This window comes from Saccostrea echinata, unplaced genomic scaffold (assembly GCF_033153115.1).
Source record: "Saccostrea echinata isolate AGI-Se365-2 ecotype Australia unplaced genomic scaffold, CSIRO_AGI_Sech_v1 ptg000010l, whole genome shotgun sequence".
NCBI lineage: Eukaryota > Metazoa > Mollusca > Bivalvia > Ostreida > Ostreidae > Saccostrea > Saccostrea echinata.
The window spans coordinates 6,692,092-6,718,124 of NW_026889759.1; the positions used below are offsets into that span (position 1 = coordinate 6,692,092).

A 26,033-nucleotide genomic window follows, 5' to 3' on the forward strand; every position below is an offset into this window, starting at 1 on the left:
CAGTTGTCTGTAAACTGCCCTACTTTTAAACTGGATCTGCTTGGTTGGTCAGTATTTTAAAATACATGATAAAACAACCGTGACTGTGTCATTTGTAGACTATAAGTTCCTGTTTTAAAAAGCACAAGGGTCATATAAACAAGAATAGATATGGGTTACCCCATATCCAAGATATTCGACTTTTAATTTATTCGAATTTTCATTGTGCTCAGATGATTTCTAATTTAAAAAAAAAAAACTATTTACTGATAAAACGTCAGAGATACTCAAGCTGTAGAAAGTCAACTATACAATGGCCATAAATAACCTAAAATGACATAATATTTAGGCTACTGGGTTTCAACATCTTTTGTTGAATAAAATATGCATGTACTAAGGAAACTGCATGTACATACATGTATATAACGTTACATGCGATTAGTGACTTTTATTATCACAACGTTGCAGATGCCTATAGAAAAAGTTTTAATTTCACATAGAACATAGACTAAATATAATTAACCGTATAATTTTAAAGATGTATTTAACAGCTCACTCATTTTCAGGAATATTTAATCCAAATAGCATGTTACAGGCCTGTAGCAACGTTTTCAAAGTGAAAGGGGGGGGGGGGGGCTCCGAAAAAATCCCGCATACTATGGGCCTGTGCTACATGTGTACCATCTAACTTTCCAATGTTAGAATCTTCTGTAAAAATTCGAAACAAGTCCAAGCAAAGATCAAAGATAGCCCAATTTTTATAAATAGCAAAACTATAGATCTATCAAGGATAGATTTTAATTTATTTTTTAATTTTGTGCTATTAAAGTACTTTAACTCAAAGTATAGGCAGATGTTAAAGATGGGTCAACAAGAGTAATCAATGAACTCGTCTAGAGATGCATTGACGGCCTTTGTTAAACGCAAAGGAAAGCGCGAGATCGGTTGCGGCTGTGGAGCATCACTCCTTCGTCATAGAATAAAATCCGACATTTAACACTTTATATAGATTTTGAATATAGAGACGTTTTGAAGATAAACTTCATTTTTGTTTCTAGAAATGTTTTTATTTACAAAAATAGTATATTTTCGTGTTTTTAAACTGAGTAGATCAATGACCTAGCATCGTTTTAGGTAACTCAGCCCCTTTAGCCCAGTCTAGGGCTTGAGTAAAAAAACCTGCACTTGTTATGAAACTGGTGTATAGTTCTTCTTCATGTCCGTAGCAAATACTGATACCCAGTCTACATGATCTAAGCGTCACTAGCGAACGATGCACATACCTGTGCTTGCAAGACCAAATAGACTAGATTTACACACGTGCGAAGATCCTTTCAGACGAGCTCGGCAAATCACGTTGCTTTGCCGAGAAGTTACGATTGCAGGTGTTTAACAACATAATAACCATTCCGTTATTTAAAAAAGAGAAAAAACCACACACACACACACAGTTAATGATTAATATTCTCACTCAAAAGAAAATATACGGCAATTAACGAACAATAATCATGACAGTTATATAATTGGTGAAAAGATTTATCACTATCAATCGAAGGATGACCTATATATTTTCGTGAAAAAGACTGAGGAGGCAGCGAGCGTAGGAATATGAAAACTTTTTATTTCCTTTTCTTGGGAAAAGTGATTTTCTTAAAATCTTTTTACGTTAATTTTGTTTTCTTTAACGTATTAAATATACATCATTATTCTTAACATTTGTTGTAATGTTGTATCTACTGATCATGAATGGAACTATTTTCTTCGGAGCAATTGTGTGAAGAGTACCTGACTTTAGTAATATATCTTGAATAGATAATATGCACTGATCGAATATATTAAAAAGGAAGACAAATATTTAAAATGCAAGAACAGTCGTTTTATCATGTAATTTTACTGAGTGGAGGCAAATACAAAATGATTTTTTTTTTATATTTCCTTCACTCAATTTGTTATTCACAACAAGATTGCTTATTGTTACTAAACTTAATATTTTCCCCTTTTTTAAAACCGTGTTACTAGAAATTAAAAATGAAATTTATTATTTTATCCAAGGTAATAAATTATTCTGAAAATTCTCTTTTTAATAATCTAAAAATATTTTAGGTATGAAATGGCTTTATTCATTATTGGTTATTACGGCGAAATTCCCGTGCCCAACGTTACATAAATTATTGTTCGTGCAACTACAAGTTATAAAAAGATCCACTTCCAATCCTCTAAATTAAATGAAATTTAGGAAATACAATAATATGTATGCATTCTTTGTGATATTGTTGAATTTTTAACACCATTTTCTCAATTTTATGAGTTTGGGCTGAATCTACAGTGCGTAAGTAAAATGTCCAACAGAAAAAAAATCGTTTCCTAACGCTGACATTAGCCCACATGGGGATGAGTACTAGACATAAATGCCAAACTAAGATAAATTTTTATGAGTAATCCTTAAGTATATATGTTTCTAAAATTAGTTATGTAAATACATGTCATATTACTGCTAATACGTAGATATTAAGGCTTTGTTAAGTGTAGCCAAAATCCGAGATAATTCCAAAAAAGTGGAAATCATTTTACAAATATTTATAATGACCACTCTTCCAGCAAATGTTAAGCAATAGGGAAAAACCTTGCTTATTTAAATCTTAATTACAGATCCAAATTTGTTTAAAACAATGCCCCGGTGGTCGAATGCACGCAACACTCACAGGCAACATATTTGCACAGGGTTTAATCTTTAAATATTTTCTTCTTAATTAAAGGACAGGTTTACAATTTTTCACAAACAATATTCACCATCCTAATGCTGGGTAGATTTATTTTGGACATGTTGACCTCATGACCCATTCGAATTTCGATGGGGTCTCGATAGGGGTAGTTTTACATAAGAGTATAAAAAAAGAAAAAAAATAACCTGTTATCAAAAACTTAAGGATTATAGATGAGCAGATTTATTTGATTTTAAATATTACCATATAGTGTTCAAACAAATTTGTTCAAGTCATAATCAAAAGAGTTAAGATGATGCAACGGCCATAGGTTTATAATGAGGTGGCAATCTGGATATTTATTTTCTGCATGTAATTCAAGTTTGTGTTGTTAGTCGTCGAAAATAGCAGTAAATACAATGTATACATTTCCTCACAGTAAAACATAAGCAATTGCTGTAAAGTAAAATTTGCTCAAATCAGTGGTGGTTGAAGTCAGAGTTAGGTTTATACGAAGGTTGTTCAATAAGTAATGTAAAAGGTCATCTAAAAATAAGAAAAGCACAAGTAGTTTTGTAATGTTTATCAAAAATATTTTTAAAAAAACTACTTTTTGTGCTTTTATTTTTAGAAGACTAAAAGATTAACTCTCAAAGTATTCCCTGTTGACCTTTACACGTGTCTAAACTCTAGACTCTTTGGATCCATGATCAGAACACCGCAACATCTTTAGGGATGCTCAAAAGACACTGATGGATAGCACTTCCCATGACATGCTTGCAATTGTAAGGTCTTCCTTTGATTGCTTTCTTACATTTTTGGACAAAAGAATCTCAATATCACAAAGATCTAACAAATGCAGGGGATGGATAAGCTTTATAAACAATCCTTTCTTAAAAATGTCCTTTAAATCTCTATGCTTATTTGCAGCAGCATTGTCAGGTACAAGAAAATTACCCTGGGGACAGGGCAGGTATTTGGGCTTCTTAAAAAAACTGCTTAACTTTCCTTAGTGCAATTTTAACATAAAAACTACCATTGATGGTTCTTTCTTCGGGTGTAGGTACATATATTACTGGACCTGCATTCCTTAACGTCCTTCTCGAGAATTTTTCACTCATATGGAGACGCCACCACTTGCCGGTGGAAATTTTGCTGCAAATTTTGACCTATACTCGGCATTCAGGGCCATTGAGCAGTTTTTTTTCCGAGCCAGCACCTACTGCGACACGGGACCTCGGTTTATACGGTCTCATCCGAAGGACCGGTCTCCACGTCCCACAGTGGGATTCGAACCCGCGACGTAAGGATCAACTCCTTACTCCGCGACTCTAGAGCAGACGCTCTATCCACTGCGCCACGCGGGCGACAACATCTTCAGTTAAAAGAAAACTTGTATAAGACATATTTGAAGCCATGGCTTTTCTTTGCAATAATAGGACGACAGCTTTTTCTCTAATACTACATTTCATTATTGATCTTTCTTTTAGGCTGTAAAAAGTGTACCCATGTTTCGTCAACTATCACCTAAGTCAATTATACTTTCTTTTGTTAGAAGGTTTACTTTTTAATAGACCATCCTAAGTCAATTATACTTTCTTTTGTTAAAAGGTTTACTTTTTAATAGACCATTGGCACATTTAACGACTACGCGTGTTTTCTCTATAGCATCTATGAGGAAATAAGGCACCCATCTGATAGAAATACGTTTAGATTCATTTCCTTTGTCAAAGAACTCTATAAACTGTTGTGATGATGAAATGAAATGTCTTTCACTGTAGATCTGTCATTTTCAGATATGTTGTCGATATTTTTGGTGTACCTACAGATTTCGATTGACCAGTTCGACTGCGATCTTTTAACTCTCCTTCCTTAATTTTGAATCTTTTAATCCATCTTAAAACTGTACAGCATGAAAGACTAGTCTTTCCACATAACAAAACCAAATCTTTGGTATGGGTTCTTCAGCGATTTTTGTAATGAAGCGCAGTTTTCACATACGTGCTCATTTTCATAGGGGGAGAGACATTTTTAAACAGTTTTCAACTCAGTGTAGTGACCATGCTTACTTTAAAAGTGAATTTCTTGGCGAAGACAGAAGGAAAAAGCATGCGGTTTCTGTGATTTAGAGTTCTTAAATAGAAATTTTCAACTGTGAAAAAATAAAATTAATTGCTTCTTCATGTATAATGATATACTGTATGTTGCATTACTTATTAAACCAAGAGTGAAAGGACAACAGTTGTAAATAGCATGCATCGACACATTTACTTTAGATTGAGTTGGTTCAATGACGGTTTCTATGTGGCATTTTGCACAATAATACAGAAAGTTTTATCTTTGGAAGAATAATGAAAACAAGCTGAAAACAAGATTGATGCAAAGCATCAATTCGGCTGCAAAAAATTAGGAATTTTAAAGTAGTTTCTCAAGAGCGAGTCCAAGGAAAGCACAAAATGTTCAAAGTACGGAAAGTACAAATATTTTTATTTCAAAATCTGTAAAGAGAACTAAAATCATTAGACTTATTGCATGATAAACAGAAATGGCACACATTATTTTAATTTTTAGTGCCTTTATTAATGAAAATAAATTAATTCCTCGATATGAAAATTATACACTTTCTACGTGCTAATACCCTGGATCATGCCGAAGTATGCTGCATGGCGCGGTGAAGGACAACACAATAAATGCGGAAGGAAATAAAATTTCCTTGTGTCATCAGCAGCTGTAGCATATGCAAATCAAATTCCATCAACTTTCAATTTTTATTTTTCCACATTTGGCATTGTAATTAATATCCAGAAACTAGATCATAACGATTTTCGCTCATATCTTACTCACTCAAACGTCGGGGGGTATCTCTTATAAGCTTTTTTGTTTTAAAATCATAAAGTAATAAATACCTGGTGAAAAATGAAAATAAAACTGAAACATAATAACGACAATTAAGATTTAGTATAAAGCAAATTTTCACTATACTTTACATGCAACCTTTACATATTTTATCATTGAGGTATTATTCTAACCAATGAAAAAAATAACGTCTTACATGTATTTCTCCACGAACACTTTCCAACATAACCACTCGGTCACTCTTGTGGCCGATCAAAATACATGTGCATACATGCGCATTGTGTATAAAAAAAGAATAGAATTGATATTGACAAAATTTCCACTAATATTTGACTTCATCAGCTAGAGAAAGTGCTATGCTTTGCACTCTGCAGTGAGTGAGAAATCTTATATGGAGTTATTGCCCTTTGCGGTCCTTTGCCTGAAAATAAAAAAAATTGTGCTTATCCCTTTAAACGTAACAGAAAGCAACGAGAAAAGTGATTTCCAGTATTCAACGTCTTAAATCGCTTTTACATCTTTTTTAAGCATTCCTCTTTGAAATCACTAATAGAAGATAAAACTATCTAATAGTTGTCAAATGAAATCACTGCGTGTATCAGTGTGCCACCTATTTATTTACTCAGTAGTTATCTATAATTATATCTTTGTACAGAATTTTCACTATTTGTCAGTTTTTGAATCTATATAATTGGAAATCCAACAAAGACCGGGAGCTCGGAGACAGAATTAAAAACAATATGACCGACTATTCTATTCCTCATAAACTCCATCAAATTAGGCTAATCAGTTCTTATTGAAACGTACAATACACATGCACAAACGTACAAATCACATCTGTTTACATGAAATGCTCGTAAATCACCTAATATGCATCAATTGGAAGGAAAATTAATAATAATATAATAATTATAATTGGAAGTTTTACTCGAAAATGTGATTAGATTGATATGATAACTTTCATGAAGTCTGATATAACCTGTGTGCTTGAATACAATTTTTAAAGTGTGATTAAAAAATATGTGCTCAGTTTTGAAATTTTGATAAGAATATGAAACAATTCGCAAAAACATTTTTCATGAAATCTTTCATGCAAAAAACTGTATAAACATTTCAAAGGAGTCTTGAAGAGAATGTATATTAATTTTAAGTAAATAATTTAATTTTGTTTGTATTCTAGCCTCTGATTGGTTAATATCCAAAAAGGAACACAAATTATTTCTGTATAACCTGGTTTGGTATGGGGACACACCCCCTTGACAACCAGCTGAATCATCTGTATCCATACAATCCTCTTATTTCCAGTCCTCGGGTTTCATGGAAAATTCCAGATTTAATAAATGTACATTTAACTTCAAACATAATTCGATCTTACCAAATGTAAACAAACAACAAGGCTGCTAGGCCTATGTATCAGTTTTGACCTCCCCTCGCTTCCCATCACTCCCGTTACTTCCGTTACTACGGTTGTATTATTGAGCGGCAAATTTGAACTAATAAAATGCAACGAAATTTTACACTCATAGTTATTTAAAGATTTTAAAATTAAATTATAAGGAATGACTCTAATTCCTGGCCAAATTATTCGAGTATAACCTGGTTTGGGTCAGTTTACGCTGTTTTATAATCCGCTTCGCGGATTTTCGAAAATCCATGAGATTAGAACAGATGTAAAATTTTGTTGTTTCATTTTTTTTTTTTTTTTTTTTTTGATGTGCATATATATACAATTGAGTACAAAAAGCAAATCAACACAATGAAATCAACTCACCTCGAGGTAAGAATAAGTATCTCGAGTTTTATAGTGCCTTTTTACATGTAGTTTTATTAGAATACAATCCCGCAATAAAAGAAATACTATGTCATAAACATAGTCAAAACTTGATGTTATGAACGTAAAAGAAAAAATCGAGATATCCGAGGATACTGAGATTAAAATACATAAAGAAAAAGTGGTTGAGACTTCCGGCTCACATTGACTTATTTACAGTTTTCGATGATCGAGATACTGAAGTTCTACTGTAAAACATTTCATTGTAAACCACTCTCAACAGGAGAAAATCTTTCTCTTATTAATCAGTCGATCTAGTATTCTCACACACACGTAAAAGTTACTCAACACAACACACAAATAATTTTGGCGGAGAATTAAAATGTTTTCGTGACGTCAGAGTTGCTTCCTTGAAGTACAGATTCGAAGCATGCACGGTAACATTCCCGGTGTAAGTAATAATTAATGTCTAGGAAAGTCATTTTGAAATGCATCCAATGAAGAAAACGATATATTAATCAATATTAAACATTGAAGTCATTGGAAATTTTGCTTTTTGTTTGATCATTTAAAAGTCACGAGATTGTTCATTTGGATTCTGACGGTGTTACGCCATATTCAGTTGTGTACGTATATTCCGAATTCTTGGTCGGGTATGGTGGTGGTGGTGGTGGTGGTGATTTTTCGTCTGCGGTTGCCATTTCGTACGATGGGGGAGGATAGGCAGAAGAGTTTTCATGACTGCTACTGCTAGAAAGGTAAATATCTGAAATTCATAGGAAAAAAGAAATAATGTAAAGCCATTATATTTATTTTTATGGTTAGGCCACACCAATAATTTTTTTGTTCGTCGGACCCGCGTGCTCGTATTTAAGCAAAACTATACAAATGATATTAATTTCAATTTCCCGCACCGTGGAAATTCTGTGCTATTTTCTATTCCATTTCCGCTCTATTTCTCGTATTTTAAATCTTTAAATCTGCTTACTCTGCAAATCCGAAAAAAAAATAATTGTCCGCTCAAATTTGTTCACGCTCCGCCTAAAAACTTTTGCCTACAAAAAAGTAATAATATTATTATTTCACCGCTTGCCCGCTCCTACTTTTTTCATCAAATGTCCGACGAACAAGAAATTAAATTGGCGTGGCCTTATTGCTATTTTCTTTTTAATGAAAGTGAATCTTAAAAAAATATTTATCAGAAATATACATGTACTGTGGTACACCATCAAATGTCTCTGCATATGCAGTGAAACCTGTCCAATCCGACATGCACATGCACTGGGAAACAAATATTGTGTTGGAATGGACAGGATGTCGGATTGCACGGTGTAAAGAACATGAAAAAAGTAATATAGGAATGAAAATTAATGTCGAAATTCACAGTGATAAAGGTTGCACAGGTGCCGGATTATGTATACATGTACACATTCATGCATTTAAAATCTATATGTATATACAGGTATATGTACGACAGAAGCATATCGTTCCCTGATTAATGTGTGAAATTTATCTTTCCTGACCCGCCTTCAACTCAATCATGGATGAAATTATAATTAATCAATTAACAGACTTTCTTAAATACTGACTAAACCCTCCATTTCAAACTATTATAGTTAATCTCATACTGAGAAATCGAAGTACTGACATGTATAGTACGCGTATGTAACTGTACATAATTTTGAAAGACAATTACTATGTGTAAAGTACTGGAATAGTATGCCTTGTTTTTTTTTCTCTCTTTTCCAAGAAGAGTGGATTCCAACCCATTCTAATTTTTATCCTGAAGTACCAAATGCTTTCGAACGATCTTTATCCGAGTCGCCAAAAGTAAATTTAACGTAACATGTCAGGGATCGACATTAACGGTTGTCCGATTGCCCGGGACAAGTAAATCCTCATTTCGGGCAAGTGAACATACTTGTCCGATCGGGCAAGTGAATTTTTCTCATAGAAATGTACATATTTAGTCAGTTTACATTAATTTATGAATAAGACAATAAATTGAATACGTGATTTCCGCCAGATACCTGACTGACATTGATTTACATTAGGAAATCCTTGGTAGCGTTTCTAGAATATACGGACCATTTAAAAATCGGGTTCATTATTCTGTTTTCTTTCGTGATAAATACAACAGTGGCTGTCATCTATCATCCGCAACTGTATCGGCAATGCTGGTACCGGACATCTATGACTGTACCTGCTCACTAATATCAAAAACGGAATGTCAGAGCAAGATTTTCCGGATTGTTAAACGTATTTAACTATATGTTGTTAAGTATGGATTGTTTTTTAATGAAAAATACGAATATGGAGGAAAGAAAATTTCTGATTCAAATAAATCTACTTAATGGAAGGCTGTAATCGCCAAAAGGTAACGATAACTGGCTTAGTGAATATATCGAGGAAAATATAATTATGTAAACTTGACTATGCCTAAATCCATTGTATGGATCGCTATAATCTCTAAAAAGTAACATTTACTACAGCGTACATTTTGTATATCTATGACTGTACATGGCCGTAGGAACCGGGGGGGGGGGCACGGTTGGTAGTTGATAGTGCCCCTCAACTAAAAATGTATGGCTGTGCCCCCCCCCCCCAACTGAAATTGCTTCCTACGGGCCTGCTGTATACCTGTGCCTGATATACAACATCTGCGACTGTACCTGTGCCGTACATACACACTGTACCACTGACTCAACCCGCGCTTGATTAATAACATCCACGACAGGAAATTCTGTGGATTTTCTCCGATTTAGATTTAGACTGAATTCAATCAAAGCGCAATTAACGCTAATCTTTGTACATGTATTACCCATGACAGTGATACCGAGACAAACAATGTCAGCAGTGATTAGGGAAGGATCCAAAACTTTTACAGATATAAAATTAAAGCTTAAAACTTTATGTTCCGAGAACAATATGAGCCAGGTCTTTAATTTTTTTTTGTTGGGGAGGGGGGGGGGGAGCATGATTTTAATTTCCTACGTGCTCAATAATAATTGTGAATTTAAAATGAAACATGCTAGTATAATTATTGAAAATATACGAGTAAACAATAAACAAAGTAAAAGAAAAAAGGAAATTAAAATAAATATTGGAATTAATTTGTAATCCTTCATTTTATGTAAGAAAGTATAAGTACGTCACAATATTATTAATTTCACCCATTTCATTGATCACGCAAGTGGTGTCAATAAAAAACACAGGTTTTTTCCCATAAATATATGTCTTACAATAAATACGGGTGGAATGAGCTGATCCACGCGTTTTCAATGTGTTATATATAATAAACATCTCAAGTGCACCCCAGAAAGTAGCCTAATATGTCCTGAAAAAGAAAAGTTCCTGACAAAAAACCTTTATTTATTTACAAAATACTTAAAATTTACTAGGCTCAGGTACCAAAGTTGTAAAAATAGGCTGGAAGAACACCCACCCACCCCCCCCCCCCACCCCCCAAAAAAAAATAAAAAATAAAAAATTCTCAAAAGAAATAAAAATTAATTTTATATGCATGGCACAATTATTATCTTGACTGGTCGATAACCGTGGTGTGATACCTGAAATATGCAGGGTATGGTATTAAAATAATTGATCATATTAAAGGAAATTACTGCTATAATTATCGATAACATCCGAAGAAAATATTTGTATAAGTAAATATTTTTATTAGATCCACCTCTCTAAGATTCTGCTATCAATTGTCTGGAATTAATCTATAGGGAATATCGGTGAATAGCACTAATAGCACTTTATTGAGTTCAGCTCAAAGAAAATCGTAGAGAATTTCTTGGGATGCAACATCCACAACTGTACCTGTCCTGACAACTCTAGAAATTTTACACCATGACTGTACCGATGCCTGATTGACAACATCCACGACTGTGCCTGTCCAATACACACACTTAATTCTACATCCATGACTGTACCTGTGCTTATAAACAACATCCATGACTGTACCTGGCCAGTACACACACTTTATTCTACATCCATGACTGTACCTGTGCCTTAAAAAAAACATCCACGACTGTACCTGTGCATATATACATACTTTATTCTACATCCCTGAATGTACCTGTGCCTTATAAACAACATCCAGGACTGTACCTGTGCAGTATACACATCTTACTCTACATCCCTGACTGTACCTGTGCCTTATAAACAACATCCACAACTGTACCTGTGCAGTATACATATCTTACTCTACATCCCTGACTGTACCTGTGCCTTATAAACAACATCCACGACTGTACCTGTCCATTACACACACTTTATTCTACATCCCTGACTGTACCTGTGCCGTATAAACAACATCCCTGACTGTACCTGTGCCTTATAAACAACATCCACGACTGTACCTGTCCAGTACACACACTTTTTTCTACATCCCTGACCGTACCTGTGCCTTATAAACAACATCCACTACTGTACTTGTCCAGTACATACACTTTGTTCTACATCCCTGACTGTACCTGTGCCTTATAAACAACATCCACAACTGTACCTGTGCAGTATACACATCTTACTCTACATCCCTGACTGTACCTGTGCCTTATGAACAACATCCACGACTGTACCTGTCCAGTACACACACTTTATTCCACATCCCTGACTGTACCTGTGCCTTATAAACAACATCCACGACTGTATCTGTCCAGTACACACACTTTTTTCTACATCCCTGACCGTACCTGTGCCTTTTAAACAACATCCACTACTGTACTTGTCCAGTACAAACACTTTGTTCTACATCCCTGACTGTACCTGTGCCTTATAAACAACATCCATGACTGTACCTGTGCAGTATACACCATGACTGTACCTGTGCAGTATACACATCTAACTCTACATCCCTGACTGTACCTGTGCCTTATGAACAACATCCACGACTGTACCTGTCCAGTACACACACATTATTCTACATCCCTGACTGTACCTGTGCCTTATAAACAACATCCACGACTGTACTTGTCCAGTACACACACATTATTCTACATCCCTGACTGTACCTGTGCCTTATAAACAACATCCACGACTGTACTTGTCCAGTACACACACATTATTCTACATCCCTGACTGTACCTGTGCCTTTTAAACAACATCCACGACTGTACCTGTCCAGTACACACAAATTATTCTACATCCCTGACTGTACCTGTGCCTCATAAACAACATCCACGACTGTACCTGTGCATATATACATACTTTATTCTACATCCCTGACTGTACCTGTGCCTTATAAACAACATCCACGACTGTACCTGTCCAGTACACACACATTATTCTACATCCCTGACTGTACCTGTGCCTTATAAACAACATCCACGACTGTACTTGTCCATTACAAACACTTTATTCTACATCCCTGACTGTATACCTGTGCCTTATAAACAACATCCACGACTGTACTTGTCCAGTACACACACATTATTCTACATCCCTGACTGTACCTGTGCTTATAAACAACATCCACGACTGTACTTGTGCATGTATTCACACTTTATTCTACATCCCTGACTGTACCTATTCCTTATTAGGGTGAATTAAAAAAAAATGACCAAACGCATATTTTTCAACCCACAATAAAAATACAGGCAATGAAAATATTTTCTATGTCTCGGGATATGTCTTTAGATGGTGTCTAAATACCTGGCAAATATCTCATTGATATCTCAATTAACAAAAAAGTTATGCCCAAAAATGATGCTAAAATTGTCAGGAGTGCAACACCTCTTTGTGACATTTTGAAATTTCAATGTTTTTTGGAGATCTGTGAAATAAATAATAATGGTTTATGTTGAAAATAAAGACTTTCAAAGTATTGAGCTTTAAATGTGGGCTGTAGTAACTTTTGTTTAATCAAGTTGTGGTCATGGCTGATGTTTAAAAAAATGTTACACCATGTCAGGAGTGCAACAGAAAAAATGTAGTGTTGCGAAAAAAAGATCAATTGAAAAAATTCTGAAAGAAAATTAAGACAAAAAAGAATTTTCGAAGTGTAAAACAATAACTGATATACATTTTAAAACTTAAAAATGTTATATAAATCACAAGCAGCATTAATTAGAGTCCAGTACATGTGCATACCCAATAATGTCAGGAGTACAACATTTGATGTTTTGCTCCCAAGCATGAAAAAACTATTATCATTATATGATTTTCTGATTTTTATTTTGGAAAAGAAAGACACAAAGAACATTTTTACCAAATAGATTTATCAATTACGGGATCTGTCTGTGCTTCAGATCTATATTTCTTTGGTCAGGAGTGCAACACATTTTTTTAAAGATTCAAGTTGTGTGACGAAAATACTTCTATTCATGCTTGGACGTATTCATTAATTAATAATGATCTTTTTGTATAATTTAATGCTAAATTATTGACAGTTTTATTATTAAAATCCTTCCTTTTTCAATTTTATCAATTCAGATGTGTTTTATCTTTTTTGTGATTTTTTAATGAATGTTAAAAATAAACACACTAAAAAATTGTCGTAAAATTCAAGTAATTCCTCCTCAGCTTCACTGAAACAACAGAACAAGTTCTTATGTAATTTTCACTTCACAATTCTACTTTAAAGGTGCCAATGCTTTTGGTCAGGAGTGCAACAAATATGTTAGAATTATAAATCATCCAATAAGAATAAAAATGAAGAGGAAATGATGAGTAGAATTTTTCTGGTGGGTTACTGAGTTTGTCCTCTAAAGGAAAATATGCTTTAAAATATATTTTATCTTCTAAATATACATTTAAGCTAGTTTTTTGGCATAAATAGGGAATAATTCCAGATAAAATGCGAATTTAATCTATGTTACATTCAATTGTGAAGTGAAAATTACATAAGAACTTGTTCTGTTGTTTCAGTGAAGTTGAGGAGGAATTACTTGAATTTTACGACAATTTTTTAGTGTGTTTATTTTTAACATTCATTAAAAAATCACAAAAAAGATAAAACACATCTGAATTGATAAAATTGAAAAAGGAAGGATTTTAATAATAAAACTGTCAATAATTTAGCATTAAATTATACAAAAAGATCATTATTAATTAATGAATACGTCCAAGCATGAATAGAAGTATTTTCGTCACACAACTTGAATCTTTAAAAAAAATGTGTTGCACTCCTGACCAAAGAAATATAGATCTGAAGCACAGACAGATCCCGTAATTGATAAATCTATTTGGTAAAAATGTTCTTTGTGTCTTTCTTTTCCAAAATAAAAATCAGAAAATCATATAATGATAATAGTTTTTTCATGCTTGGGAGCAAAACATCAAATGTTGTACTCCTGACATTATTGGGTATGCACATGTACTGGACTCTAATTAATGCTGCTTGTGATTTATATAACATTTTTAAGTTTTAAAATGTATATCAGTTATTGTTTTACACTTCGAAAATTCTTTTTTGTCTTAATTTTCTTTCAGAATTTTACAATTGATCTTTTTTTCGCAACACTACATTTTTTCTGTTACACTCCTGACATGGTGTAACATTTTTTTAAACATCAGCCATGACCACAACTTGATTAAACAAAAGTTACTACAGCCCACATTTAAAGCTCAATACTTTGAAAGTCTTTATTTTCAACATAAACCATTATTATTTATTTCACAGATCTCCAAAAAACATTGAAATTTCAAAATGTCACAAAGAGGTGTTGCACTCCTGACAATTTTAGCATCATTTTTTGGCATATCTTTTTTGTTAATTGAAATATCAATGAGATATTTGCCAGGTATTTTGACACCATCTAAAGACATATCCCGAGACATAGAAAATATTTTCATTGCCTGTATTTTTATTGTGGGTTGAAAAATATGCGTTTGGTCATTTTTTTTAATTCACCCTAATAAGGAATAGGTACAGTTAGGGATGTAGAATAAAGTGTGTATACATGCACAAGTACAGTCGTGGATGTTGTGTATAAGCACAGGTACAGTCAGGGATGTAGAATTATGTGTGTGTACTGGACAAGTACAGTCGTGGATGTTGTTTATAAGGCACAGGTACAGTCAGGGATGTAGAATAATGTGTGTGTACTGGACAGGTACAGTCGTGGATGTTGTTTATAAGGCACAGGTACAGTCAGGGATGTAGAATAAAATGTGTGTACTGGACAGGTACAGTCGTGGATGTTGTTCATAAGGCACAGGTACAGTCAGGGATGTAGAGTAAGATGTGTATACTGCACAGGTACAGTTGTGGATGTTGTTTATAAGGCACAGGTACAGTCAGGGATGTAGAACAAAGTGTTTGTACTGGACAAGTACAGTAGTGGATGTTGTTTATAAGGCACAGGTACGGTCAGGGAAGTAGAAAAAAGTGTGTGTACTGGACAGGTACAGTCGTGGATGTTGTTTATAAGGCACAGGTACAGTCAGGGATGTAGAATAAAGTGTGTGTAATGGACAGGTACAGTCGTGGATGTTGTTTATAAGGCACAGGTACAGTCAGGGATGTAGAGTAAGATGTGTATACTGCACAGGTACAGTCGTGGATGTTGTTTATAAGGCACAGGTACAGTCAGGGATGTAGAATAAAGTATGTATATATGCACAGGTACAGTCGTGGATGTTTTTTTAAGGCACAGGTACAGTCAGGGATGTAGAATAAAGTGTGTGTAATGGACAGGTACAGTTGTGGATGTTGTTTATAAGGCACAGGTACAGTCAGGGATGTAGAGTAAGATGTGTATACTGCACAGGTACAGTCCTGGATGTTGTTTATAAGGCACAGGTACATTCAGGGATGTAGAATAAAGTATGTATATATGCACAGGTACAGTCGTGGATGTTTTTTTTAAGGCACAGGTACAGTCATGGATGTAGAATAAAGTGTGTGTACTGGCCAGGTACAGTCATGGATGTTGTTTATAAGCACAGGTACAGTCATGGATGTAGAATTAAGTGTGTGTATTGGACAGGTACAGTCGTGGATGTTGTCAATCAGGCATCGGTACAGTCATGGTGTAAAATTTCTAGAGTTGTCAGGACAGGTACAGTTGTGGATGTTGCATCCCAAGAAATTCTCTACGATTTTCTTTGAGCTGAACTCAATAAAGTGCTATTAGTGCTATTCACCGATATTCCCTATAGATTAATTCCAGACAATTGATAGCAGAATCTTAGAGAGGTGGATCTAATAAAAATATTTACTTATACAAATATTTTCTTCGGATGTTATCGATAATTATAGCAGTAATTTCCTTTAATATGATCAATTATTTTAATACCATACCCTGCATATTTCAGGTATCACACCACGGTTATCGACCAGTCAAGATATTAATTGTGCCATGCATATAAAATTAATTTTTATTTCTTTTGAGAATTTTTTATTTATTTATTTTTTTTTGGGGGGGGGGGGTGTTCTTCCAGCCTATTTTTACAACTTTGGTACCTGAGCCTAGTAAATTTTAAGTATTTTGTAAATAAATAAAGGTTTTTTGTCAGGAACTTTTCTTTTTCAGGACATATTAGGCTACTTTCTGGGGTGCACTTGAGATGTTTATTATATATAACACATTGAAAACGCGTGGATCAGCTCATTCCACCCGTATTTATTGTAAGACATATATTTATGGGAAAAAAACTGTGTTTTTCATTGACACCACTTGCGTGATCAATGAAATGGTGAAATTAATAATATTGTGACGTACTTATACTTTCTTACATAAAATGAAGGATTACAAATTAATTCCAATATTTATTTTAATTTCCTTTTTTCTTTTACTTTGTTTATTGTTTACTCGTATATTTTCAATAAATATACTAGCATGTTTCATTTTAAATTCACAATTATTATTGAGCACGTAGGAAATTAAAATCATGCCCCCCCCCTCCCCAACAAAAAAAAAATTAAAGACCTGGCTCATATTGTTCTCGGAACATAAAGTTTTAAGCTTTAATTTTATATCTGTAAAAGTTTTGGATCCTTCCCTAATCACTGCTGACATTGTTTGTCTCGGTATCACTGTCATGGGTAATACATGTACAAAGATTAGCGTTAATTGCGCTTTGATTGAATCTAAATCTAAATCGGAGAAAATCCACAGAATTTCCTGTCGTGGATGTTATTAATCAAGCGCGGGTTGAGTCAGTGGTACAGTGTGTATGTACGGCACAGGTACAGTCGCAGATGTTGTATATCAGGCACAGGTATACAGCAGGCCCGTAGGAAGCAATTTCAGTTGGGGGGGGGGGCACAGCCATACATTTTTAGTTGAGGGGCACTATCAACTACCAACCGTGCCCCCCTCCCCTCCCCCCCCCCGGTTCCTACGGCCATGTACAGTCATAGATATACAAAATGTACGCTGTAGTAAATGTTACTTTTTAGAGATTATAGCGATCCATACAATGGATTTAGGCATAGTCAAGTTTACATAATTATATTTTCCTCGATATATTCACTAAGCCAGTTATCGTTACCTTTTGGCGATTACAGCCTTCCATTAAGTAGATTTATTTGAATCAGAAATTTTCTTTCCTCCATATTCGTATTTTTCATTAAAAAACAATCCATACTTAACAACATATAGTTAAATACGTTTAACAATCCGGAAAATCATGCTCTGACATTCCGTTTTTGATATTAGTGAGCAGGTACAGTCATAGATGTCCGGTACCAGCATTGCCGAGTACAGTTGCGGATGTTAGCTGACAGACCCACTCGATAAATACGCTCTACTTATAACAAATTTGTTAACTTCTAATTAGGAAATTCATTCACAGAATATAAGTAACACGATGTATCCCAATCCAGATATGTATGTTTCATAGCAATTGTCTTCCTTTACTGTTGCTTGTTATCTCTGAAAATCACGATTCACAAAAGGATTCTACGGAAATTAATTTTTAAAAATATGAAGTTTATTAAAAGAAAACGGAGGGATAATGTTGCATGGCAGTGTGTTAACATATTAAATTGACAAGGACAGTGATACACTATACAAACGAAGCATCGAAATTACTTTTTTATGTAGCTCAACTTGACAAGTTGACAGTAGTGTATTTGGTCACATTTTTTCTTCTCAGTTTACAGTAATAAATAATATTTTTCTTCCCTAATTTTCGGCAACCAAGTTTTGCATTCGGACAAGTCCAGGTCTGAGATCACTTGCCCGAAGGACAAGTGAATCTAAAAATTAATGTTTACTTACTGGACCTTCTTTCTGTGTGCGCACTCCTCCTCAGTCTTGTTGATTTTAAACGTTTCACCACACAAAATACACCAACAAACAGTAAACCAGTACCGATAATGATCCCTATCACCAATCCAGCAATTGTTTCTCTGTTCCAAGTAGAATATTATACAATTATTACTGTTTTGGGGGGTCAATATTATGATTTAACCAAATGAGGGGTACAATATTCACCGAATCCGAAGGGCAAGGTGAATATTGTACTCGGGGGTGTTGTTAAAAAGAAACAATAATTTTTTTTTATAATATGATTCAATGATTAAACTCGGTAATCAAATCTTGCCATCACCAGCCGAACGCAGTGAGAGAAGCAAGATGAAATAAACATAACCTGTTGCATTAATTTGGAATTTCTTCACCTTTGTTTGTTGTGATGTAGAAAAAAAAAGTTCTGTTCACCTGATAGTCGGATACAGATGAAATAACTTTTCATAATTGTATCAGTTAAGAAATTCTCGATATATTTTTGGTTCAATGCAGAGAAAAACTATATGTGATTGTTCACCTTGAAGGCCGGGTGCAGGTGAAATAACTTTGTAACTGCTGTGATTTTATCAATCAGGAAGTTCTCTATCTATTTTTGACCAGCAGAAAAAAAATACCTGTGTTTACCTGGAAAGTCACATGCAGGTGAACATAAATTAGTACGCTTACTAGAATGTTGAATCTCAACCAATTAGAGAGCATATAGTAAATTATATTATATTATTAAGTTCAACAAGAAGTTCATATAATTTCTATTAGATTTATTACCACCATAATTTTAAAGTAAGAAGATTTTTAATTTGCCAGAAAATACTAGTAAACTTTTATGGGTTATTTTGTCAATCATTATACAATTGAAATGTTCATTTGTTTTTCTAAATTCCAAAATCAGTTTCGATGCCATGTGGAATATTGCTTTTGGTATCAAGGTCCATTTTCGCTTGATCAACACGTTAAACTATAATAATTAACGGAAGTCAATTAATTACTGAGATTTTAAACGTACGCAGTCCAGAATATGCAGCAGTACTGACGTCCTTCCTCTCCGCAGCAGTATTTGTAATCATCAGACATACTCTCATCCAGTGGGCAGAAAAACCGACCCTTGTACGACACGGTGCCATTAGCACTCATGTTATACTTGTCGTTGTAGCAGACTTTGGGCACTGTATAATTTAAAAAAAAAGATTAAAAAAAGGAATTTCAGAATGCTTAATTTTCAAAACGAAAAACGATTGCTGTGATTCAAATTCTTGGGTAATTTTTTGGTTAAACCCCTGAATAAGAAATGCTACAGTTTACATCTAAGAATTCAAAGAAAATTAGCGAGTTCTATGTAGCAACCGCTAATGATAAAACGCCGCTAAATGATAGAAATATCATTAAGCGTTGCACTGCAACGCTTAATGCATAAATTATTGCATTAATAGTAGACACTCTCAACCGCTTAATGATATTCTTCTTTCATTAAGCGGCGATTAAGCATTAGCGGTTGAGAAATTCAAGTATTAATGCAATAATTTATGGTAATAAGCGTTGCAATTGCAACGCTTAATGATATTTCTACCATTATAAGCGGCGTTTAGTCATTAGCAGTTGCTACAGTGCTATTACGCCGACCAGATTAACAGATGATTGATATTGAAACAGAAGTCAAATGCACGTACACGTGCCATGGTCTCGATAACTGGCTCTCATACGGTACCGAGAAGCTCCGTATACTGTTCCCAGCAACAGGGCTGACCGAATACTACTGGAGCTGGACAGGCGGTTACCCCTGAAAGAGGATCTATAACTTCTACTGCCTCTGTAGGAACCACCCCCATAACGTCCCCCTCTAGATCCACCACGACCTCCTCTGGCATTGGTCAATGAAGTCGCTTGCAAAAGGAAAAGGCGGATTACTATTCAGAATTCTGCACATGTAAGAGATAGGAAAAACAAACAAATGCATTATGCAATGTATTGTCAACATAAATGACCCATATTACAAGGAAAATGCCCTGTGCGCGTAAATATATACAGTATTTTATGATTGAGTGTAAACTATCTTCATCAATTTTATTATTTAAATACATGTTTACATGTAAGTATTATCGGAGAAAAAAAGAAATGATAACATATATACACTTTACTGACATGTAGCTGAAAAATGAACTCAAATCTAAACACCTTTGTCTCTATATATGTGAATTTGTGATATATGTTTGCTTGATTTTGTTTCATTGAAATAAATGATATTTGCTCTGAGAAAATTGCACCATATATAAAGGTGTCATGTCTTTTTCTCTCACATTTTATATCGTTGCTATAGTACTTCGATCAGCCTATATATTCTGGGACTTGTTAACGCGAACATGTTTTGCTAGATCTTAACAAAATAGAATTTTAAGATAGTGAAAGGATATCGCTATTCTACAGATTTCTCTAAAATACTTTAACCAAAACTTAACCTACCTATAACAAGAACGAATATAAACGTCCACCATTTCATGGTGTGTCATTTCTGTATCGAAGACACACATGCATGTGATAAAAATATTTCAAAACTACCTAATCACAACGCGGGTGACAAATACTTGTGTTGACAATTTATCGACCAGATAACTCTGATAACAAAATCGAAAAATGTCAGTCTTGTTTTCCCTTGTCTAATACGATAAGAAATATTAGTAAGTATTCGATGTATGTCTTTTCAGGTCACCTGAGTTTTCGCTATCTTTTTTCGTCCGTCGTCATGCGACTTCCGTTAATATTTAAACATTTTCAGCTTTTTTTATTGAACCACTGAACCAATTTCAACCAATTTTGGCATACAGCATCTATGGGTGAAGGGGAGTAAAAATTATAAATTCATTGACCCTGTTTCCCTGGGGCCTGAGGGGTGGGGCTAAAACCATCAAAATTAATGCAATCTTTAAAAATCGTCTTCTTTACTCCTGGACATCAAGCAGTCAAACTGTTGGCATAATTGTAATAAGCATTGAGCCCTCTACCAAATTTTGAAATTCATGGTCCCAGGGACAAGGGGGTTCTGATGATAGGGTGGGGCTCTGTTTAATATATAGTGAAATTGCATTGTTTCTTAAAAATCTTCTCCTCTGCTTCTGGGTACTAAGGAAACAAACTTAAAGCATAGTTATGATGAGGAAGGGTGCCTCTTCCAAAATTTTGAATTTCATGGCCCTTGGGTCAGGGGTTCTGGTAATAGTGTGAGGCTCTAATGATTATATAGTGACAATGCATTAATTCTTTGAGAATCTTCTCCTCTGCTCCTGGGTATTAAGGAAACATACTAAATGCATAGTTATGATGACGAAGGTTGCCTTTTCCAAAATTGTGAATTTCAAGGCCCCAGGGTCAGGGGTTTTGGTATTAGGGTGGGGCTCTTATGGTTATATAGTGAAAATGCATCAATTCTTTGAAAATTTTCTCCTCGTCTCATTAGGTATTCAGCCGATGAATTAAGTACATGGTCATGACGAGGAAGGGTGCCTCTTCCAAAATTGTGAAATATGTGACTCAAAGGTCAGGGGGTTCCGGGGAGGCTTGTTTAATACATACTTAAAATAAATTAATGCTTTGAAAACATTCTCTGTTCCTTGGTATTAAGCAAACAATTCAAATGCAAAGTTATGATGAGCAAGGGTGCCTCTTCCAAAATTGTGAATTTCATGGCCCCTGGGTCAGGGGTTCTGGTACGTGTATTTGGGCGGCTCTATTGAGTATTTAGCAAAAATGCATTAATACTTTTAAAATCTTCACCTCTGCTCCCGGAATATTAAGCAAACAGACTAAATATAATAATATAAATCTAAATATATAAAAACAAATGACTCTTCTCTGCTCCTGGGAATCTAGGGGGCAAACATAGCTGCAATAATGTAGCCCTCTCCCTTCTTTTTTTTTTTTTGGGGGGGGGGAGGGCTACAACTCCTTAGGATCTCCGTAATGGTGCAAGTGCGGGAGTGATTCACTCCAGCACGGATTTCGGATTAAATTATCAGTAAATGGCTATTTAATTAACATTTCTTACCTGAACTCCAAAAATGTAGTAATGCAAAACATAAATCAATCCAAACATACACAGAACAATCCATATATCGGTTATTTTTCGTGTATATCAACATCACAACTTGAATTTATCCGCCATGTTTACTGACCTTGATCGATTTTATTTAGGGACAGCCAATGAGACTAGGGATCTCTAGGGAGCGGATCTCTGTAGGAATTACCTTATTTTAGGCATAAATATCACTGTTTACGAAAAAATGTCACATGGAATAGTTTTATTTATCAATATTTAGGGATGCCATACAGCACAATCATTTAGTAACCCCGAAATCTACTTTACAAAGTAATTTACAATTTTCAAGCGCAAGTCTCAGTGCATCACGCGAGAACTGTCATGGCTTCTGATGAGAGCGACTGGTAAACAAGCAGATTTATTTTATCTGGTTTTCGCGTTTAACGGGCTATGTTGTTGACAGTGAATAAAAATTTCGCCTTTTTAGAAGTAAGTTGAATGTAAAAACAATTTATTTTGCCTGCAGTCGCCCGTATTTAAAAAATATATTTGCACCATTACAGAGATGCTGCGGAATTGTAGCCCTCTCCTGAAAATATCAGATTAAAAAAAAATCGGAGAGGGCTACATTATTGCAGCTAGGGCAAACAGAGTACAAAGTTATAATAAGTGAAGCAAATGAGTGTTAAATCAAGAAATCCTTGATCGCCCGCGTGGCGCAGTGGTTAGAGCGTCTGCTCTAGAGTCGCGAAGTAAGGACTTGATCCTTACGTCGCGGGTTCGAATCCCACTATGGGACGTGGAGACCGGTCCTTCGGATGAGACCTTATAAACCGAGGTCCCGTGTCGCAGTAGGTGCTGGTACGAAAAAGATCCCTACTGCTCAATGGTCCTGAGTGCCGAGTATAGGACAAAATTTGCAGCTCTCCACCGGCAAGTGGTGGAGTCTCCATATGAGTGAAAAATTCTCGAGAGGGACGTTAAACATCATACAAACAAACAAACAAGAAATCCTTGTATTTAATTTAATTAACAGGGTATTTGATTGAATGAGAATACAAGAATGGTATATATATATATAGACACAAAATAAAAATTAATGTTTGGTTTAAACGAGCAAAGCATGCTCAAAGTCAGTTTCTTACTTTATCTAAGTGAACAAATGATCAGAGAGCCGAGGTGACTAGAGGACATGTTGTAGTTACTGACAAGTGACCAAGAGTCACGTTGAATAGCCAAGTGGCGAGTGCTGGTAACAAGTATTACCAAGTGTTTTGTATACATGTAGCCAAGAGGCAAGTGTTGGTACAATGTACTAAGTGTTACCAAGTGGCAAGCATCGTCGGCAAGCAGCTAAGTTGTTTGTGTAGCCAAGAGGCTTCTCCTCGAGTAAATATACAGCCATTAGAGATTTCTCTTTGTGTACTTTGTAGCACTGGGCAAGTGACAAAAACAATATCTGTATATATATTGAATACCTTGCACACTAGGCAAGTATCCATTGTATTTTTATATTTTGCATTCATTATCATTCCTGTAAGACTTGGGAAAACCAAGTACGATCCCAAGGAGAACACTTGGGTCTCGCACTTAACAATAAGCAATGGTATTTTTACCAGATATTTGAAATTCCTGGACAAAATATCTTCATCTATCAATTAGTTTTGGATCCTTTACCGTGTTGTTTTTAATTCAGGTGACCATTGAGGCCCTTGGGTCTCTTGTTATATGGAGACATTGAATTTATCATGTAGTACAAAGGATATAAATAGAAGATATTCAATGTTACAATTTATTTCATGAGTGGGATAGCTTTGATATTCTCACGAGTGCGAACACAGGCACTTGTTTCGTTAGGGTCATCTTCTTTTTCTTATCACAAGGTACCTTACTCAGTTTCAGGCACCCCCACTTCAAACTCGTATTTTATTAATTTATCACTCATCAACCTTACTTAAACAAGACACAGTGCGCTTCGAGATTTTTTTTTTCTTTTGAATCGTTCGAGGCGTCTTTCGTCGAATCTCTGTATATTACACTACTTATATATTCCTCAAAATTTGGCACAAGACATTTTAAGACTTTACAGAGGATACATCAACTTCTGATTAGGATTATAGTGTAGGATAAAACTAGAAACTTCCGAGTTTTGCATTCTGAAGTCTCTGGTTTTATCCTATTCTATAACCGTAATGATTAATAAATAAACTCTCAAAGTTTTACTTAACGACCCTCTAAACACTGCACACTAAAAGTTCTGATTCCATGGTAATTTTAAGCAGTTAGAGTGATCTGCCCCTAGATATAAAATTGAATAAATTGAAATCTCCAGTATATCATTCTATATGTAATCAATTCAATCATTTCTAGCATTTTATTAGGCCAAGATAAATTAATTGGACACTTTATTTGCATGTATTTTTTTTCCATTTAAATGAGCAACAGTAATTTGTGTTCATCAATATTATGTTGTCTTTGAAAATTTTTCTATGTTGAAAATGAAATAGATAGACACAATATTTACACCTTTTTATGATACAATTCTCTCAATGTCCAAAAAACATTTTTTATTAGTGTATAGAGGGTCCTTAAGTCATGTTCATATGCAGGGCTTATTGTGTGTTCACATAATCCAGTATGTGTTAATTAATCTGGATATTATCTTGTTCGCAAGACATCTATTTTCTACAGAAGCGTATTCGTGCCACGTAATATTTTTTTTAAAGTTGGAAATTCCAACTTTAAAATTGGCTTTTCCAGCTTTAAACTTACTTAAATCTTGGCTTTTTTAATCTTGGCTTTTCCAACTTCAATCTTGGCTTTTCTAACTTAAATCTTTAAAGAATTGAGGTGTAGTTGAACTGAAATCACTGTTGCTTACTTAAATGAGAAAGGTACAAGCAAATAAAATGTTCAATTAATTTATCTAGGCCAAATGAAAGATTTAGAATGCTTGAATTGAAAATAAAGTTTAGATTTCAGTTTATTTCATTTTAGATCTAAATGTAAGGGCAGATCATGCCAACTCACAAAAATGCCATGGAATTAGAACTCTTTAGTGTGAGTGTATAGAGGGTTCTTAAAATAAGACAGCGGGTTTTGGATCGCAGCACAGTTAAGGCTTCAGTAAGGAGGCGGGGCCTAATTTATACGGGAAATGCTTACTATGACATCACACAAAAATATAAGTTCTTCAAATTACCACAAAATGAAATGATTTGCTATTTTAAACTGTTGAATAGCTTTAAACTACATCAATACTAACTAGTGCATACATTATTGTCCTTGGTTAAATCCCACACAGCACTGATCGCAATGCACTTGTCAATGTGACGTCACATCATAAAATTTGACGCAGTTTGTATGCAGTGAGAGGCGGATCTAGGTATATTCATACAATGAAAAATGTATTTTGTAATTAAATAAAATATAAATTGTAGATATATAAGAGGACATTAACTTGGATGCGATGTCTGTTTTATGATTTTATTCATATG

General features: G+C 34.6%; 1 protein-coding gene across 1 annotated transcript; it reads right to left on the reverse strand.

The window, feature by feature from the left end:
* Positions 1 to 7,334: 7,334 nt before the first annotated feature.
* LOC133184653 (uncharacterized) lies at positions 7,335 to 21,049 on the reverse strand. The gene is made up of 5 exons (XM_061319739.1): positions 20,967 to 21,049; positions 20,177 to 20,389; positions 19,516 to 19,675; positions 18,483 to 18,613; positions 7,335 to 8,074 (listed from the first exon to the last, which is right to left on the reverse strand). The coding sequence occupies exons 1-5, from the start codon at positions 21,001 to 21,003 to the stop codon at positions 7,896 to 7,898; spliced, it is 720 nt and encodes a 239-aa protein (XP_061175723.1). The 5' UTR covers positions 21,004 to 21,049; the 3' UTR covers positions 7,335 to 7,895.
* Between the last annotated feature and the right edge of the window lie 4,984 nt (positions 21,050 to 26,033).